At 51.3% G+C, this 19,839-nt stretch overlaps 1 protein-coding gene across 2 annotated transcripts; it reads right to left on the reverse strand.

Moving 5' to 3' along the window:
- Positions 1-889: 889 nt before the first annotated feature.
- On the reverse strand, positions 890-19,299 carry LOC123144683 (uncharacterized). Of its 2 annotated transcripts, XM_044563892.1 has the most exons (4): positions 19,288-19,299; positions 5,873-5,876; positions 1,372-1,536; positions 890-1,264 (listed from the first exon to the last, which is right to left on the reverse strand). In XM_044563892.1, exons 3-4 carry the CDS (start codon positions 1,507-1,509, stop codon positions 1,112-1,114), a joined length of 291 nt encoding a protein of 96 aa, XP_044419827.1. In that variant the 5' UTR covers positions 1,510-1,536; positions 5,873-5,876; positions 19,288-19,299; the 3' UTR covers positions 890-1,111. The 2 variants fall into 2 exon arrangements, with proteins under 2 accessions (XP_044419827.1, XP_044419826.1); XM_044563891.1 differs by lacking the exons at positions 5,873-5,876; positions 19,288-19,299 and having other exon boundaries at positions 1,372-1,627.
- Positions 19,300-19,839: the final 540 nt, after the last annotated feature.

Below are 19,839 nucleotides of genomic sequence, written 5' to 3' on the forward strand. Positions count from 1 at the left end.
AAAGGTTAATCTGTGCATGCTAAGGATTAGGAGCATCAAACTATATAGATAGAGATGACAGACACAGAAGATGGCACGTCGAAGCTTTACTAATATTTACCATTGGTTAGGGACTGCACCAGGTTCAGGGCACCCTTCGTCATCAACGGTGACGCCCATGTATGTAGCCATGAACTTTCTCCACCTGATACGACGCCTAAAACTTATAGCAGCACAATATAGACGTTTTTGTAAGCTATGTTAGCTTGCAAAACGTCTTATATTATGGGACGGAGGAGTACTTTATGTCCTCCACTACTTCACGGCTTACTCGATCATTGCTGTTGTGTTGTTCCGCTTCTTCCTGCATGTGCTGCTCCTGCTATAATGGCTTATTATTAATGAGAATGAGAGGCCCTGGAAAGCAGTCCACTGAAATTTAACCAGCGCTGCTAAATTTTGCATCCATTGGGAGTCAAACCTAGGCAGGTGCAGGCACGCCACTGCGCTCTCACCACTGGGCTGGGACCTGGTCCTCATCAATAACTATAAGTCCGCAATTGATCCATTGCTTCCCAATACTTGGTAAGTGCTTCCTGTTACATAGAGATGATCTACTTGGCACCCATGTTTCGTAACTGGAGTAGTCAAACATTGAACCCTATCCCTAATCGAAATGATACAATCCAATCTCTGTCTCTGATATTCCATCTCTAGGGCGGCCATCCACAACACTAACTATAGATTGACCATCACAATTTACATACATGATGCTTCAGAAAGGAATACAAGGGGCGCATTAGTGAATCACATATCCCTAGCTTCCAAACACAGATACCCAATATCAGCATATCACTGACTCACTGTAAAGAAACTTGACCAAGAAGCACAAGGCAGTAAGGCATTCACATAGAGTAATGATTGATATCGGTGTTTCGATAAATACTTGACAGCATTAACAAGCTAATCCAAGGGTAGGTAACCCCCCGAATCGTCGAAACACCATGTAGCAAAGTAAAGTATGATAGCTGGGACAGATTGATCTAATAACTAGAGATAATTGGGGATCTCGGGCTCCAACAAGCGTACAGATTGGTTCGCAGAAAGGGCAACGTCACTGGAGCCTGACGGCTCAGCCGGTTTCTTGGTCGAAGTCGTCCCCGTCGGACTCGTCGACGTTGTCGACGTCGTCCTCCTCCACGTCCGCGTCGTACTCCTCCTTGATGTCGTTGGTGGGCTTGCCTATGATCACCAGGTTGCTGTTGGTCTTGCGGATCGCGTTGAGCTGAGAGGCGAGAGCAAGAAAGAGCAGAGCGGGGCAGGCGTTAGAGCCGCGGCGTGCGGTGGGGAGGGGACGAAGGACACGGACAGGAAGGGGAAGAGCAGCAGTACCTTGTCCTCGAGGTCGGACTCGGCCATGGCGAGGAGGAGCTCGTCCTCCTGGGTAGTTGCGGGCACGGGGAGGAGTGTGGACGCCGGAATCAGCGGCGGCGACGGCCACTGCCGCATCAGCGCCGGGAATTGCAGCATCTCCTCTTCACCACTTCGCCGCCGCCGCTACTTCGGTTTGGGGGGCAGGGAGAGAGAGAGGACTTGGACTGGCGAAGGCTATTCCTACTGAAATGTGACCGGCCGTGACGGCGTGGAGGTTTTTTCCTTCTGCTGTTTCGTTCCAACACAGTGGGCTGGGATTTTCTGGGCCAGCAGCAGCGCTTGGCTGGCTTTCTGGCCCAGCCCAGCCCCAGCATGCAGAGGAGGAATTCGATGATTTTATGGGGGGGTTTTCAGAGGAAATAGCTGCCATATTGATAACTAGCAGAGGCCATATTGCTGTTCGGTCTGGCGCTGCTACAGGGACTGGCAGAAGTCGTATTGGAGTCTGGGCGGCGTCCTCTATGACATCGACGATGGTGGTTTCCAGACACTGGTGGGCGGTGCCGTGGTGTTCCATCGACGGTGTCGACCAGATGTAGCGGTGTTGCGGTTCAGGAATCTCGGGGTTCATCCCCGGCCGATGTGCCAGAGAGACATGGGCCTCGTCGTTTGCGACGGGGAGCACAAGAGGTCCACAAGGCAGCTTGGTTGCAAGGAAGATTTCTCGGATCTAGGGTTTGTGGCGTCTCGTCTTCTTCTCTGTCGGCGTCTCTGGCGACGGCGGTTGCAGATGACGTTTGTTGGTGATCTGTTCAGGGGGCTCCACGGGGATGGATGTAATATTTTGTTCTTGGTGGTCCTTTGTGCAAAATGTCCAGACAGCTTGTCGTTCTGGGTGTTGTGTGTAATGTACTATCTCTGTTTGATATATGAATGGTACATGGTACTTCAAAAAACTAGAAAAAGAGCTCGTGCATTGCAACGAGAGAGAAAAAAATACCACACGTCCCTGACCCAATAATCATGACTGAAGACCTCACTAGGTCAATGTCCGTTATTTCAACATGGCATTCAACATGTGTTGCCGGTTATCCTTACTCCCACCCTCGCCGACGGCAGCTTCAGTGCTCACACAACAAAAATGCGTTCGAATATGCTCAATCCAAAGGTCTCTCTCTCTCTCTCTCTCTCTCTCTCTATATATATATATATATATATATATATATATATATATATATATATAATATGATCAATTTGTTTTTTTCTTGCGAGATCTTGATGAGGCAAGAATGCATTGTTATTATTGGTTTCTTTCGTCTTCATATGGTTTTGCTGAGGTGTTCATTTGCAATCCGGATGAACTTTGATACGAAAGAAAGATGCATCGTGTGTAATTGATTAAGATTGCACCCTAAGTAGCATTTAAAAAATGTTTAACGGGTAAAATAACATCATATTTAGATTCTACGTATTTTTCTAATCAAATTTCATATATAACATGTTAAAATTAAAGTTATGGTTAAAAGTTATGTATATTTAAAAGAAAAACATTTCTTTTAGATGGGCTTTGGGTTGATTTACAAAAATATCAGGGGTTTCTCTTTAATTCATGACATTTTGTAATGCGGGTTAATTACCAGAGAGGGCAAGGGGTTTTCTATAAAACAATCAAAAAACAATTCATTTATGTGACTTAAAGGTGGATTGTGGGTTAATTGCCATAAAAGGCAGGGGGTTTTCTATTAATGCAAAAACTTTCTCTAGCTTAAGTTGGACTATGGGTTAATCAATATCAAATGCAGGTTTTTTTGTAAAAGGGACGACGGACGGGCAGAAGCGATAGTCCATTTATTAGTAGGTATAGATTAGTCTACCATCGGCCACTACAACATCATGGATACAAGACAGACAAACATTAAACCAAGTTTACATGAATTTTGGAGAAACACTAAATGATAGGTATTTTGTAGAAAAAAAATTATTTGAAGCCCTTTGATTTGTAGGAATTTGTCGGATGTGGGGTTCCGGCAAACCCTTAAGGTTCGAACACTGGGGTGCGCGCGAAGTCTCTCCCTCCTACCGATCTACGTTCTAGCTCGCTAAGATCTCGCGGATGAACTTGATGAACTTGCAACACAGAAAGACACGGGGTTTATACTGGTTCGGGCCACCGTTGTGGTGTAATACCCTACTCCAGTGTGGCGGTGGTGGATTGCCTCTTGGGCTGATGATGAACAGTACAAGGGAAGAACAGCCTCCTGAGGTTGAGGTGTTCTTGTGCTTGTGTTGTTGAGGATGATCTGAACTAGTTCGGGATCAGTTGCCTCCTATTGTGGTGGCTAGTCCTATTTATAGAGGCCCTGGTCCTCTTCCCAAATATCGAGCGGGAAGGGAGCCAACAACGGCGGGCAAATTTGAAGGGGGACAGCTAGTACAAGCTATCCTGACAAAAGCGGTCTTCGCCTGCGAAAAGCCCTGGGGTGACTCCGTCTTGGACTCCACGATGACCTCCGCCTTGCCGTCCTCCTGGTCTTGGTCTCGTTGCACCAATATGGCAACCTTTGCCTGATGCTCGGTACTCTTCGCCTGCGCTGGCCTCCTTAGCACCAAAGAGGAAATAAGGATGCTGCGCGCACCGGCACCCGCCTGGTACCGTTCGTCATGGCTCACGTCACGAGAGCCTCGTGAGATTTGCCCTGCCTTGATATCTCCGCTCCTCGTGAGCCTGCCTGGCTAGGCCACTCCAGAGGAGGTCTTGCGTCGTCCCCCTCGCGAGGCTTGGACCCTCGTGGGGGTCTTGGGTGCCTTGTTGACGAAGACGGGCCGTACGGCCTGCTGCTTGGCCACGCCGTGGGCCGCAGGCAGGCAAGTCTGGGGACCCCCGTTCCCAGAACGCCGACAGTAGCCCCCAGGCCCAAGGTGCGCTCGGGCTTGGCTTCGTGGCGAAGCCAAGGGTCAAGTTCAGAGCACCGCGGGCCCCAAAAGCCTGCGGCCTCGGTCGACGCGTGGCGATTGATTGGACGTGGGCGTCTCCGCTTCCCCACGCTGCCTCGGCAACTGCACGACTTGACAAGTCCCTGCGACATGCAAGGAAAACCATCATTACCTGCGATCGTGGGAGACGTCGGTTGGCCTTCTCTTGCTATAAATGGGGAGGGGCGGAGCATTGGCCGAGCGATGGACGGTGCCGTCGCCGACGGATTGGATGACGCGTGCGCGGTCTGGACAGGCGGTGCACCCTCCACTTCAGGTACGATGGTGAATCGATCCTCTATGTGAGGGTGTTCGGGGAAGATGGTCGCCGCGTCGGGTGCTGCCCCGAGACGAAAGATGGTGAGGAGGTGCTCGGCCTTGGTGATGGTCGCGATGAGGACGAGGGCGAGCCTGCCCTCGGCGGCGACCGCGTCTCCTCTAGCTACGGCGGCTCTTCCTCGGCTGACAGCTCCAGCAGTGGTGGCTACGACCAGCCGCCGCGCCCGGTTCGAAGGAGGCAGCGGGTCATCTCGTCGTCGCGCCTCCGTGAAGCACGAGGAGGGGTCTGGCTAGGCTCGGGGCGTCGCCAAGGGCCTGCCTCTGCGGATTGCTGCAACGCTGCTTTGCTTAGTTTTTCTTTCTTTCCTGCATCGGGAAACGAAAGCAGTATGGGCCCAGAGGGGCGTGTATCGAATTGTGGTTCTTTGGTTAATGCACTGTGTGTGTCGTTCCCATGCCGTGTTGTTGTTTTGTGCAAAGATAACTTAACCTGGTGCGTTTGGGGCGCCCTTTCCCTCACGTGGTGTCTGCGTTCTCGAAAACTGCAAAAAAATCGTTAGGAGGTGCACTAAAGGATTTGCCGTCCACCCAAGCCTTGACTTGGCGCCTTGTATCGCGGTACCCGAGGGGCATGGATTTAGGAGAGATGTGCCAGCTTCCAGGCTCGAACGAGGGTGGCTCGCGAGAAGGCAAAGAGAAGAGAAATGCTTGCGAGGGCGCCTGCCTAGCCCCCTCGCGAGGTATGCGAGAGAGAGAACACAGCAAACTAGAGCCGAAAAAAGCAGTAAAAGGCTAGGGAACCAAATCAGCAACGAACACCAAGAGCAACTCTGATTAAGGAAAAGCGAGCCAACTACGGAAAGCAAATGAAAAGCCGCGTCCGGCACCTAATCTAGTCTTCAAGTCTTCTCACCAGCGCGGAGCTAAGTGTTGTCCACTAGGCGTGGGAGGGAGCCCCAGGGCCTGAGGCCGGCGCTCCTGAGACTCCGGGGCGTGTACAGCCCCACTCATTATTACGTGAGAATGTCACGAGCAGCGATTCTTCACAGGCACCGGGCCTTCTTCACAGGCTCAGGGCCTTTCTTCTCAGGCTCTGGGCCTTGCTTCATGGATAGAACTTCCGGAGGTGCTGGATGTTCCAGGCGTTCTGGATGGGTATCCCGTCCCGCGTCTCCAGGCGCGCTGCACCCGGCCTGGATACATGGACGACCCTGAACGGGCCCTCCCACATGGGCGAAAGCTTGTGCAGCCCTTCCCTGGAGAGGACCCGCCTCAGGACGAGGTCACCCACCTCGAGCGTCCTGGAGCGGATGTTGCGGCAGTGGTACCGCCGCAACGCTTGTTGGTACCTTGCCGCCCTCAATGCGGCTTCGCGTCGGCGTTCCTCCCCCAGCACGAGATCCATCCCCCGCATGGCGTCCTGCTGCGTTTCGTCGAACGCCAGGACCCGCGCGGAGCGATGCTTGACCTCGTGAGGGAGGACTACTTCGGCTCCGTAGACGAGGAAGAACGGAGTCTCGCCCGTTGGCTTGGTAGCGGTGGTATGGATGGACCACAGCACGGACTGGAGTTCGTCGTCCAGCCCCTGCCGCAGGCCTCTAGCTTTTTCTTGAAGGTCCTGGTCTTGAGACCCCTCAAGACCTCAGCGTTGGCGCGTTCGGCCTGACCATTGCTCCTGAGGTGGGCCACCGAAGCGTAGCAGATCTGCGTTCCAAGGTTAGCACAGTAGGTTTTGAAGAGGTTACTAGTAAACTGCGAGCCGTTATCTGTGATGATGCGGTTGGGGACCCCGAAGCGGCTCACGAGGCCCTTGATGAATTTGACAGCAGAGCCGGCTGGAATGGTACGGACGGCTTCCACTTCCGCCCACTTGGTGAACTTGTCGATGGCAACGTAGAGATAACGGTAGCCCCCTGGCGCTCGTGGGAACGGGCCTAAGATGTCTAGCCCCCAGACCGCGAATGGCCATGTGAGCAGAATGGTTTGGAGGCCCTGAGCGGGCTGATGGATTTGCTTGGCGTGGAGTTGGCAAGCTTTGCAGGACTTCACCAGTTCGGCTGCATCGTTGAGTGCTGTAGGCCAATAGAATCCGCTGCGGAAGGCTTTGCCGACGAGGGTCCTTGACAATGAGTGATGTCCACAGTCTCCGCCGTGTATGTCAATCAGCAGCTCCCTTCCTTGATCGCTGGAGATGCAGCGCAGCGTGACGTCGTTCGGTCGTTTCCTGTACAACTCGCCGTCTTGAATGCAGTATGCCGTGGCCTGTCGGGCCACGCGCTCCGCGTCTTCTTCCTTCTCCGGAAGTGTCCCGTGCATCAGGTACTCCTTGAATTCCTTGGTCCAACACTCCTCCTGGGGCTCGAGCGCCAAGAGCAGCCGAGCTCCTGAGGTTGGGCTGCAAGCTGGGGCTCCCGTGGCCGGGGGCTGTGGGAGCTCCTCCCGAGGCTGAGTCGTGCTTGAAAGAGGTGGCGTAGCTAACGGCTTGAAGAGCCGCTCTTCGAAGTCGCCGGGCTCTTGCGGTTGCCGCTTGGATGCTCCCTTGGCGATGTCGCCGGCTTCCTTGTTGGTGCCCCGGGGCACGTGCTGCAGCTCCAGGCCCGAGAACTGCTTTTCCATCTTGCGCACCTCCGCAAGGCAGGCCTCCATGTGCTCGTCCTTCGGCTCGTACACTTTGTTGGAGAAGTTGACGAGGAGCTGCGAGTCGCCCTTGACGGTAAGGCGCCTCACCCCCAGAGCCACCGCAGCCTTCAGGCCTGCTATGAGGCCTTCATATTCTGCGATATTGTTGGAGACCTTCTCGCCGTGCTGGAAGCAGAGTTACACGGCGTAGTAAAGCTTGTCCTGAGTGGGCGAGATGAGCACTGCTCCAGCCCCCGCGCCCTGGTGCGCGAAGGCGCCATCGAAATGCATGACCCAGCCGTCTGGTGCCTCACTTCCTGGGGAGGTGGACCGGTCTTCTCCTTTCTCAAGAGCCGGGGCATCTGTCCATTCTGCCACAAAATCGGTGAGCGCGGCTCCCTTGATGACCCTGGTGGTGCTGAACTCCAGCTAGAATGCTTGCAGCTTGATGTTCCATTCAGCAACCCTTCCGGCTTAGTTTGGGCTCCTGAGTGCCCTCTCCAATCGGTAAGATGAGACGACCTTGATGGGGTGGCCCTGGAAGTAGTGTCGCAGCTTGCGCGAGGCCACCAAGAGTGCGAGCGGGAGCTTTTGTGGCATGGGGTAGCGTGCCCTTGCGTCCCGCAGTACGGTGCTGACGAAGTACACCGGGTGCTCGACGAGGGCTGGCACACTGTTGAGGCTCGGGTCCTGCGGAGATTGTGGCGTACCCTGAGGTGGAGGGTTTCCTGAGACTTGGCCGTCCTCAGGAGCTTCTGCGATGTTGCCCTGCTGAGCTTGGTCTTCCGCCGCTGATGGCTCTGCTGCACCTTCTTGACCCTGCGCTGCATCGGCTCTGGCTTGGCGCGGCACACCCTTGTCTTGGCGCTCCTCCCGAACCGCCACCAGCGCCGCGTTGGCGGAGTACGGGGTGGCGGCACGGTACAGTACCAGAGGTTCGAGAGGCCGCGGTGCCACCATCACCAGGGGGCTGGTGAGGTATTTCTTGAGGTCTTGGAAGGCCCGGTCGGCCTCCGGGGTCCACTCGAAGGGGCCCTTCTTCTTCATGAGCTTAAAGAAGGGTAAGGCGCGCTCGCCTAGCTTAGAGATGAAACGCCCTAACGCGGTCACCTGTCCTGCCAGCTTTTGCATCTCCTTGAGGGTCTGTGGTGGGCTCATGTCTTCGATGGCCTTGATCTTCTCCGGGTTCGCCTCGATCCCTCTGTGGGATACGAGGAACCCTAGTAGCTTGCCGGAGGGGACGCCAAACACGCACTTCTCCGGGTTAAGCCTCAAGTTCACCCGGCGCAAGCTCTCAAAGGTCTCCTCCAAGTCTTGAATCAACGTCCTCGCCTCGCGAGATTTGACCACTATGTCATCAACGTAGGCCTCTGTGTTCCTGCCGAGCTGCCGCCCGAAGGCGATGTGCATCAGTCGCTGAAAGGTTGCGCCCGCGTTGCGAAGGCCAAAGGGCATGCAGGTGTAGCAGTACACCCCACATGGTGTCAGGAAGGCCGTCTTCTCCACATCCTCCACCACCATCTTGATCTGATGGTATCCAGAGAACGCATCCAGGAAACATAGCAAGTCACACTCGGCGGTGGAGTCGACGATTTGATCGATGCGCGGGAGGGGGAACGGATCTTGGGGGCAAGCTTTGTTAGGGTTGGTGAAGTCGACGCACATCCGTTCCTTCCCACCTTTCTTCGGTACTACGACGGGGTTCGCCAGCCAATCAGGGTATCGAACTTCTCAAATGGTACCAGCCGCCTCCAGCTTGCGTGTCTCTTGGACGATGAAGGCCTGCTTCTCAGTGGACTGCCGTCTCGCCCGCTGCTTCACGGGGCGCATGTTGGGGCACACCCTTAGTGTTGGAAATATGCCCTAGAGGCAATAATAAATTGGTTATTATTATATTTCCTTGTTCATGATAATCGTTTATTATCCATGCTAGAATTGTATTGATAGGAAACTCAGATACATGTGTGGATACATAGACAACACCGTGTCCCTGGTAAGCCTCTAGTTGACTAGCTCGTTGATCAATAGATGGTTACGGTTTCCTGACCATGGACATTGGATGTCGTTGATAACGGGATCACATCATTAGGAGAATGATGTGATGGACAAGACCCAATCCTAAGCCTAGCACAAGATCGTGTAGTTCGTTTGCTAAGAGCTTTTCTAATGTCAAGTATCATTTCCTTAGACCATGAGATTGTGCAACTCCCGGATACCATAGGAATGCTTTGGGTGTACCAAACGTCACAACGTAACTGGGTGGCTATAAAGGTGCACTACAGGTATCTCCGAAAGTGTCTGTTGGGTTGGCACGAATCGAGACTGGGATTTGTCACTCCGTGTAAACGGAGAGGTATCTCTGGGCCCACTCGGTAGGACATCATCATAATGTGCACAATGTGACCAAGGAGTTGATCACGGGATGATGTGTTACAGAACGAGTAAAGAGACTTGCCGGTAACGAGATTGAACAAGGTATCGGGATACCGACGATCGAATCTCGGACAAGTAACATACCGATTGACAAAGGGAATTGTATACGGGATTGATAGAATCCTCGACATCGTGGTTCATCCGACGAGATCATCGAGGAGCATGTGGGAGCCAACATGGGTATCCAGATCCCGCTGTTGGTTATTGACCGGAGAGTCGTCTCGGTCATGTCTGCGTGTCTCCCGAACCTGTAGGGTCTACACACTTAAGGTTCGGTGACGCTAGGGTTGTAGAGATATTAGTATGCGGAAACCCGAAAGTTGTTGGGAGTCCCGGATGAGATCCCGGACGTCACGAGGAGTTCCGGAATGGTCCGGAGGTAAAGATTTATATATGGGAAGTCTTGTTTTGGTCGCCGGAAAAGTTTCGCGCATTATCGGTATTGTACCGGGAGTGCCGAAAGGGGTCCGGGGGTACACCAAGGGGGTCCACCAGCCCCGGGGTCCACATGGGCTGTAGGGGGTGCGCCTTGGCCTATATGGGCCAAGGGCACCAGCCCCAAGAGGCCCATGCGCCAAGAGATAAGGAAAAGGGAGAGTCCTAAAGGGGGAAGGCACCTCCGAGGTGCCTTGGGGAGGAAGGACTCCTCCCTGGCCGCACCCTTCCTTGGAGGAAGGGCCAAGGCTGCGCCCCCCGTCTCCCTTGGCCCTATATATAGTGGGGGGGGAGGGAGGGCAGCAAGATCTAAGCCCTGGCGCCTCCCTCTCCCTCCCGTGACACATCTCCCTCCTCCCGCAGCGCTTGGCGAAGCCCTGTTGGAATCCCTCTACTTCCACCACCACGCCGTCGTGCTGCTGGATCTCCATCAACCTCTCCTCCCCCCTTGCTGGATCAAGAAGGAGGAGACGTCGCTGCTCCGTACGTGTGTTGAACGCGGAGGTGCCGTCCGTTCGGCGCTAGGATCATCGGTGATTTGGATCACGACGAGTACGACTCCATCAACCCCGTTCTCTTGAACGCTTCCGCTCGCGATCTACAAGGGTATGTAGATCCACTCCTCCCTCGTTGCTAGATGACTCCATAGATTGATCTTGGTGACACGTAGGAAAATTTTGAATTATTGCTACGTTCTCCAACAGTGGCATCAGAGCCAGGTCTATGCGTAGTTTCTATGCACGAGTAGAACACAAAGTAGTTGTGGGCGTCGATTCTATCAATTTACTTGCCGTTACTAGTCTTATCTTGATTCGGCGGCATCGTGGGATGAAGCGGCCCGGACCGACCTTACACGTACTCTTACGTGAGACAGGTTCCACTGACTGACATGCACTAGTTGCATAAGGTGGCTAGCGGGTGTCTGTCTCTCCCACTTTAGTCGGATCGGATTCGATGAAAAGGGTCCTTATGAAGGGTAAATAGAAATTGGCATATTACGTTGTGGCTTTTGCGTAGGTAAGAAACGTTCTTGCTAGAAACCCATAGCAGCCACGTAAAACATGCAACAACAATTAGAGGATGTCTAACTTGTTTTTGCAGGGTATGCTATGTGATGTGATATGGCCAAAAAGGATGTGATGAATGATATATGTGATGTATGAGATTGATCATGTTCTTGTAATAGGAATCACGACTTGCATGTCGATGAGTATGACAACCGGCAGGAGCCATAGGAGTTGTCTTAATTTATTGTATGACCTGCATGTCAATGAAAACGCCATGTAATTACTTTACTTTATTGCTAACCGTTAGCCATAGTAGTAGAAGTAATAGTTGGCGAGACAACTTCATGAAGACACAATGATGGAGATCATGATGATGGAGATCATGGTGTCATGCCGGTGACGAAGGTGATCATGCCGCGCCTCGAAGATGGAGATCAAAGGCGCAGGATGATATTGGCCATATCACGTCACTTTATGATTTGCATGTGATGTTTGTCATGTTTACATCTTATTTGCTTAGAACGACGGTAGCATAAATAAGATGATCCCTCACTAAAATTTCAAGAGACGTGTTCCCCCTAACTGTGCACCGTTGCGAAGGTTCGTTGTTTCGAAGCACCACGTGATGATCGGGTGTGATAGATTCTAACGTTCGAATACAACGGGTGTTGACGAGCCTAGCATGTACAGACATGGCCTCGGAACACATGCGAAACACTTAGGTTGACTTGACGAGCCTAGCATGTACAGACATGGCCTCGGAACACAAGAGATCGAAAGGTCGAACATGAGTCGTATAGTAGATGCGATCAACATGGAGATGTTCACCGATGATGACTAGTCCGTCTCACGTGATGATCGGACACGGTCTAGTTTGACTCGGATCATGTATCACTTAGATGACTAGAGGGATGTCTATCTGAGTGGGAGTTCATTAATCAGATGAACTTAATTATCATGAACATAGTCAAAAGGTCTTTGCAAATTATGTCATAGCTTGCGCTTTAGTTCTACTGTTTAAGATATGTTCCTAGAGAAAATTTAGTTGAAAGTTGATAGTAGCAATTATGCGGACTGGGTCCGTAAACTGAGGATTATCCTCATTGCTGCACAGAAGGCTTATATCCTTAATGCACCGCTCGGTGTGCTGAACCTCAGCGTCGTCTGTAGATGTTGCGAAACATCTGACATACACGTTTTGATGACTACGTGATAGTTCAGTGCGTAATGCTAACGGTTTAGAATTGTGGCACCAAAGACGTTTTTGAAACGTCGCAGAACATATGAGATGTTCCGTAGACTAAAATTGGGATTTCAGACTAGTGCCCATGTCAAGAGGTATGAGACCTCTGACAAGTTTCTTAAGCCTGCAAACTAAGGGAGAAATGCTCAATTGTTGAGCATGTGCTCAGATTGTCTGAGTGCCACAATCGCTTGAATCGAGTGGGAGTTAATCTTCCAGATGAGATAGTGATGGTTCTCCATAGTCACTGCCACCAAGCTATTAGAGCTTCGTGATGAACTATAACATATCAGGGATAGACATGATGATCCTTGAGCAACTCGCGATGTTTGACACCGCGAAAGTAGAAATCAAGAAGGAGCATCAATTGTTGATGGTTAGTAAAACCACTAGTTTCTAGAAGGGCAAGGGCAAAAGGGATACTTCATGAAACAGCAAATCATTTGCTGCTCTAGTGAAGAATCCAAAGGTTGAACCCAAACCCGAGACTAAGTGCTTCTGTAATGAGGGGAACGATCACTGAAGCAGAACTACCCTAGATACTTGGTAGATGAGAAGGCAGGCAAGGTCGACAGAAGTATATTGGATATACATTATATGAATGTGTACTTTACTAGTACTCCGAGCAGGACCAAGGTATTAGATACCGGTTCGGTTGCTAAGTGTTAGTAACTCGAAATAAAAGCTGCGGAATAAACGGAGACTAGCTAAAGGTGAGATGACGATATGTGTTGGAAGTGTTTCCAAGGTTGATGTGATCAAGCATCGCATGCTCCCTCTACCATCGAGATTGGTGTTAAACCTAAATAATTGTTATTTGGTGTTTGCGTTGAGCATAAACATGATTGGATTATGTTTATCGCAATACGGTTATTCATTTAAGGAGAATAATGGTTACTCTGTTTATTTGAATAATACCTTCAATGGTCTTGCACCTAAATGAATCTCGATCGCAGTGATACACATGTTCGTGCCAAAAGATATAAAATAGTAATGATAGTACCACATACTTGTGGCACTGCCATTTGAGTCATATTGGTATAGAACGCATGAAGAAGCTCCATGTAGATGGATCTTTGGACTCACTCGTTTTTGAAAAGATTGAGACATGCGAACCATGTCTATTGGTATATATGCATGAAGAAACTCCATGCAGATGGATCGTTTGGACTCACTTGATTTTGAATCACTTGAGACATGCAAATCATACCACATGGGCAAGATGACTGAAAGGCCTCGTTTTTAGTAAGATGGAACAAGAGAGCAACTTGTTGGAAGTAATACATTTGATGTGTGCAGTCCAATGAGTGCTGAGGCACGCAGTGGATATTGATATGTTCTTACTTCATAGATGATTTGAGTAGATGCTGAGAATATTTACTTGATGAAACACAAGTCTGAATTATTTAAAGGTTCAAGTAATTTCATAGTGAAGTTGAAGATCGTCGTGACAAGAGGATAAAATGTCTATGATATGATCATAGAGATATCTGAGTTACGAGTTTGGCACACAATTAAGAAATTGTGGAAAGTGTTTTACAATTAATACCGCCTGGAACACCACAGTGTGATGGTGTGTCCGCATATCATAACTGCACCCTATTGGATATGGTGCATACCATGATGTCTCTTATCAAATTACCACTATCATTTATGGGTTAGGCATTAGAGACAACCACATTCACTTTAAAAGGGGCACCACGCATTTCCGTTGAGACGACACCGTTTAGAGAAACCTAACTTGTCGTTTCTTAAAAGTTTGGGGCTGCGATGCTTATGTGAAAAAGTTTCAGGCTGATAAGCTCGAACCCAAAGCGAATAAATGCATCTTCATAGAATACCCAAAACAGTTGGGTATACCTCCTATTTCAGATCTGGAAGCAAAAGTAATTGCTTCTAGAAACGGTTCCTTTCTCGAGGAAAAGTTTCTCTCGAAAGAATTGAGTGGGAGGATGGTGGAGACTTGATGAGGTTATTGAACCATAACTTCAACTAGTGTGTAGCAGGGCACAGGAAGTTGTTCCTGTGGCACCTACACCAATTGAAGTGGAAGCTTATGATAGTGATCATGAAACTTTGGATCAAGTCACTACCAAACCTCGTAGGTTGATAAGGATGCGTACTACTTCAGAGTGGTACGTAATCCTGTCTTGGAAGTCATGTTGCTAGACAACAATGAACCTACGAGCTATGGGGAAGCGATGGTGGGCCCGGATTCCGACGAATGGCTCGAGGCCATGAAATCCGAGAGAGGATCCATGTATAAAAGCAAAGTACAGACTTAGGAAGAAATACTTGATAGTCGTAAGGCTGTTGGGTGCAGATGGATTTTAAGAAGAAGACGGACATGGACGGTAATGTTACCGTCTATGAAGCTCAACTTGTGGCAAAGAGTATTTTCACAAGTTCAAGGAGTTGACTACGATGAGAATTTCTCATCCGTAGCGATGCTTAAGTCCGTCGGAATCATGTTAGCATTAGCTGCATTTATGAAATCTGGCAGATGGATGTCAAAACAAGTTTCCTTACTGGTTTTCGTAAGGAAAGGTTGTATGTGATACAATCAGAAAGGTTTTGTCGATCCTAAGGATGCTAAAAGGTATGCTAGCTCCAGCGATCCTTCCATGGACTAGAGCAAGCATCTCGGAGTCAGAATATACGCTTTGATGGAGTGATCAAAGTTTTTGGGTTTATACAAAGTTTGTTAGAAACTTGTATTTACAATAAAGTGAGTGGGAGCGCTACAACATTTCTGATAAGTATATGTGAATGACATATTGTTGATCCAAAATGATGTAGAATTTCTGGAAAGCATAAAGGGTTGTTTGAAAGGAGTTTTTCAAAGGAAGACCTGGATAAAGCTGCTTACATATTGGGCATCAAGATCTATAGAGATAGATCAAGACGCCTGATGATACTTTCAAAGAACGCACACCTTGACATGATTTTGAAAGAGTTCAAAATAGATCATCAAAGAAGGAGTTCTTGGCTGTGTTACAAGGTGTGAGTATTGAGTAAGACTCAAGACCTGGCCACAACAGAAGAGAGAGAAAGGATGAAGGTCGTCCCCTATGCTTTAGACGTAGGCTCTACAGTATGCTACGCTGTGTACCGCACATGAAGTGTGCCTTGCCATGAGTTGGTCAAGGGGTACAATAGTGATCCGGGAATGGATCACATGACAGCGGTCGAACTTATCCTTAGTATCTAGAGGACTAAGGAATTTTCTCGATTATGGAGGTGAAAAGGAGTTCGTCGTAAAGGGTTACGTCGATGCGAACTTTGACACTAATCCAGATGACTCTGAGTAGTAAACCGGATTCGTAAAGTAGAGCAATTATTTGAAATGGCTCTAAGTAGCGCGTGGTAGCATCCACAAGATGACATAGATATCCGTGAAGCACACACGGATCTGAAAGGTTCAGACCCACTAACTAATAACCTCTCTCACAATCATAACATGATCAAACCAGAACTCATTGAGTGTTAATCACATAGTGATGTGAACTAGATTGTTGACTCTAGTAAACTCTTTCGATGTTGGTCACATGGTGATGTGACCTGTGAGTGTTAATCACATGGTGATGTGAACTAGATTATTGACTCTAGTGCAAGTGGGAGACTGTTGGAAATATGCCCTAGAGGCAATAATAAATTGGTTATTATTATATTTCCTTGTTCATGATAATCGTTTATTATCCATGCTAGAATTGTATTGATAGGAAACTCAGATACATGTGTGGATACATAGACAACACCGTGTCCCTAGTAAGCCTCTAGTTGACTAGCTCGTTGATAAATAGATGTTTACGGTTTCCTGACCATGGACATTGGATGTCGTTGATAACGGGATCACATCATTAGGAGAATGATGTGATGGACAAGACCCAATCCTAAGCCTAGCACAAGACCGTGTAGTTCGTTTGCTAAGAGCTTTTCTAATGTCAAGTATCATTTCCTTAGACCATGAGATTGTGCAACTCCCGGATACCGTAGGAATGCTTTGGGTGTACCAAACGTCACAACGTAACTGGCTGGCCATAAAGGTGCACTACAGGTATCTCCGAAAGTGTCTGTTGGGTTGGCATGAATCGAGACTGGGATTTGTCACTCCGTGTAAACGGAGAGGTATCTCTGGGCCCACTCGGTAGGACATCATCATAATGTGCACAATGTGACCAAGGAGTTGATCACGGGATGATGTGTTATGGAACGAGTAAAGAGACTTGCCGGTAACGAGATTGAACAAGGTATCGGGATACCGACGATCGAATCTCGGGCAAGTAACATACCGATTGACAAAGGGAATTGTATACGGAATTGATTGAATCCTCGACATCGTGGTTCATCCGATGAGATCATCGAGGAGCATGTGGGAGCCAACATGGGTATCCAGATCCCGCTGTTGGTTATTGACCGGAGAGTCGTCTCGGTCATGTCTGCGTGTCTCCCGAACCCGTAGGGTCTACACACTTAAGGTTCGGTGACGCTAGGGTTGTAGAGATATTAGTATGCGGAAACCTGAAAGTTGTTGGGAGTCCCGGATGAGATCCCGGACGTCATGAGGAGTTCCGGAATGGTCCGGAGGTAAAGATTTATATATGGGAAGTCTTGTTTTGGTCGCCGGAAAAGTTTCACGCATTATCGGTATTGTACCGGGAGTGCCGAAAGGGGTCCGGGGGTACACCAAGGTGGTCCACCAGACCCGGGGGCCACATGGGCTGTAGGGGGTGCGCCTTGGCCTATATGGGCCAAGGGCACCAGCCCCAAGAGGCCCATGCACCAAGAGATAAGGAAAGGGGGAGTCCTAAAGGGGGAAGGCACCTCCGAGGTGCCTTGGGGAGGAAGGACTCCTCCCTGGCCGCACCCTTCCTTGGAGGAAGGGCCAAGGCTGCGCCCCCCCTCTCCCTTGGCCCTATATATAGTGGGGGGGAGGGAGGGCAGCAAGATCTAAGCCCTGGCGCCTCCCTCTCCCTCCCGTGACACATCTCCCTCCTCCCGCGGCGCTTGGCGAAGCCCTGTTGGAATCCCGCTACTTCCACCACCACGCCGTCGTTCTGCTGGATCTCCATCAACCTCTCCTCCCCCCTTGCTGGATCAAGGAGGAGACGTCGCTGCTCCGTACGTGTGTTGAACGCGGAGGTGCCGTCCGTTCGGCGCTAGGATCATCGGTGATTTGGATCACGACGAGTACGACTCCATCAACCCCGTTCTCTTGAACGCTTCCGCTCGCGATCTACAAGGGTATGTAGATCCACTCCTCCCTCGTTGCTAGATGACTCCATAGATTGATCTTGGTGACACATAGGAAAATTTTGAATTATTGCTACGTTCTCCAACACTTAGATGATGCTGGATCACCTCTCTCGGGACCCCTACCAGCTGATTGGCCTCCCACGCGAATATCTCCTTGTTCGCGCGCAAAAACCTCACCAAAGCTTCTTCTTGTCCCTGTCTAGGCTATTTCCTATGGTAAAGGTGGCTCCTGAAGACCCGTCCTCGTCAACCGGCACCTGCTTGGTCTCCGCCTTGTCTTGGGTGAACAACTGCTTCTTCTTGGCGGGCGCGGTCTCCTTGGTCTCGGGCGCACTGGCTCCGGCTGGCTGCGTTGCTGCCGCGGTCTTGAAGGCGAGCCTGAGCGCCGTCACCGCCTCCTTAGTATCCCCCTTGATGGTGAGGACACCCTTGCTCCCTGGCATCTTCATGAGGTTGTAGTCCGGGTGAGTCGCCGCCATGAACTGAGCAAGAGTCGGGTACCCAAGTATGGCATTGTACGGGAGACCGATGCGGGCGATGTCGAAGTCCACCAGCTCAGTGCGGTAGTTGTCGCGCGTGCCGGAGGTGACGGGGAGGCGGATCTGCCCCAGAGAGTGGGCAGCTCCACCACCCACTCCTGAAAAAGGCTTGCTGAGGTTGAGCCGCTCGGGCGGCACGTGGAGGAGGCTGAAGGCTTCTACGGAGAGCAAGTTGAGGCCGACACCGTCGTCGATGAGGGTCTTGGTGACGGCCACGTTGCAGATGGTAGGCGTGCAGAGCATTGGGAGCATGCCAGAGCCGGCGGTGGAGCCGGGGTGGTCTTCTGAATCGAAGGTGAGGTCGGCCTCCGGCGCAGCCCAACCCGGCGGAGCCCCGGGGCGCTTGGAGGCTGCCCCAATCTGACGAAAGAAATGCTTGACGTGGCGATCTGAAGGCGGTGCTTGAGAGCCACCCAGCAGCGCCGCGACCGCGTGGTTTGCCGGCACCGCGTAGCGCGCGGTGAAGAGGTCGCGGAGTTCCTCCCAGGACACCACCGTGGACCCCGGGAGGTTGAGCAGCCAGGCGCGTGGCTCGCCGGCGAGGGCCATGGGGAACCAGTTGGCCATGATCTTGCTGTCGCCTCCGGCATCGAGGACGGCCTCCTCGTACGCCTGCAGGAACGGCGCCGGGTCTACCGCGCCGTTGTAACGCGGCGGCATCTCCGGCTTGAACTTGGCTGGCCACTGCACTCGCCGCAGGGCGGGGGCCAGGACTCGGTACTCAGACTCCCTGCTGCTGGTGTCGGTCGCAGAGGCGGATGGCGGCACACCTGCCATGGGAGCGAAGCGCGGCGGCACGGGGCGCAGGTTGGTGGAGAGGAGCTCCGGCGCACACCTACCTGGCGCGCCAAGTGTCGGATGTGGGGTTCCGGCAAACCCTTAAGGTTCGAACACTGGGGTGCGCGTGAAGTCTCTCCCTCCTACCGATCTACGCTCTAGCTCGCTAAGATCTCGCGGATGAACTCGACGAACTTGCAACACAGAAAGACACGGGGTTTATGCTGGTTCGGGCCACCGTTGTGGTGTAATACCCTACTCCAGTGTGGCGGTGGTGGATTGCCTCTTGGGCTGATGATGAACAGTACAAGGGAAGAACAGCCTCCTGAGGTTGAGGTGTTCTTGTGCTTGTGTTGTTGAGGATGATCTGAACTAGTTCGGGATCAGTTGCCTCCTACTGTGGTGGCTAGTCCTATTTATAGAGGCCCTGGTCCTCTTCCCAAATATCGAGCGGGAAGGGAGCCAACAATGACGGGCAAATTTGAAGGGGGACAGCTAGTACAAGCTATCCTGACAAAAGCGGTCTTCGCCTGCGAAAAGCCCTGGGGTGACGCCATCTTGGGCTCCACGATGACCTCCGCCTTGCCGTCCTCCTAGTCTTGGTCTCGTTGCACCAATATGGCAACCTTTGCCTGATGCCTCGGTACTCTTCGCCTGCGCTGGCCTCCTTAGCACCAAAGAGGAAATAAGGACGCTGCGCACACCGGCGCCCGCCTGGCACCCGCTTGGTACCGTTCGTCATGGCTCACGTCACGAGAGCCTCGTGAGGTTTGCCCTGCCTTGATATCTCCGCTCCTCGTGAGCCTGCCTGGCTAGGCCACTCCAGAGGAGGTCTTGCGTCGTCCCCCTCGTGAGGCTTGGACCCTCGCGGGGGTCTTGGGTGCCTTGTTGACGAAGATGGGCCGTACGGCCTGCTGCTTGGCCA

Source organism: Triticum aestivum, chromosome 6D (genome assembly GCF_018294505.1).
Source record: "Triticum aestivum cultivar Chinese Spring chromosome 6D, IWGSC CS RefSeq v2.1, whole genome shotgun sequence".
Lineage (NCBI taxonomy): Eukaryota > Viridiplantae > Streptophyta > Magnoliopsida > Poales > Poaceae > Triticum > Triticum aestivum.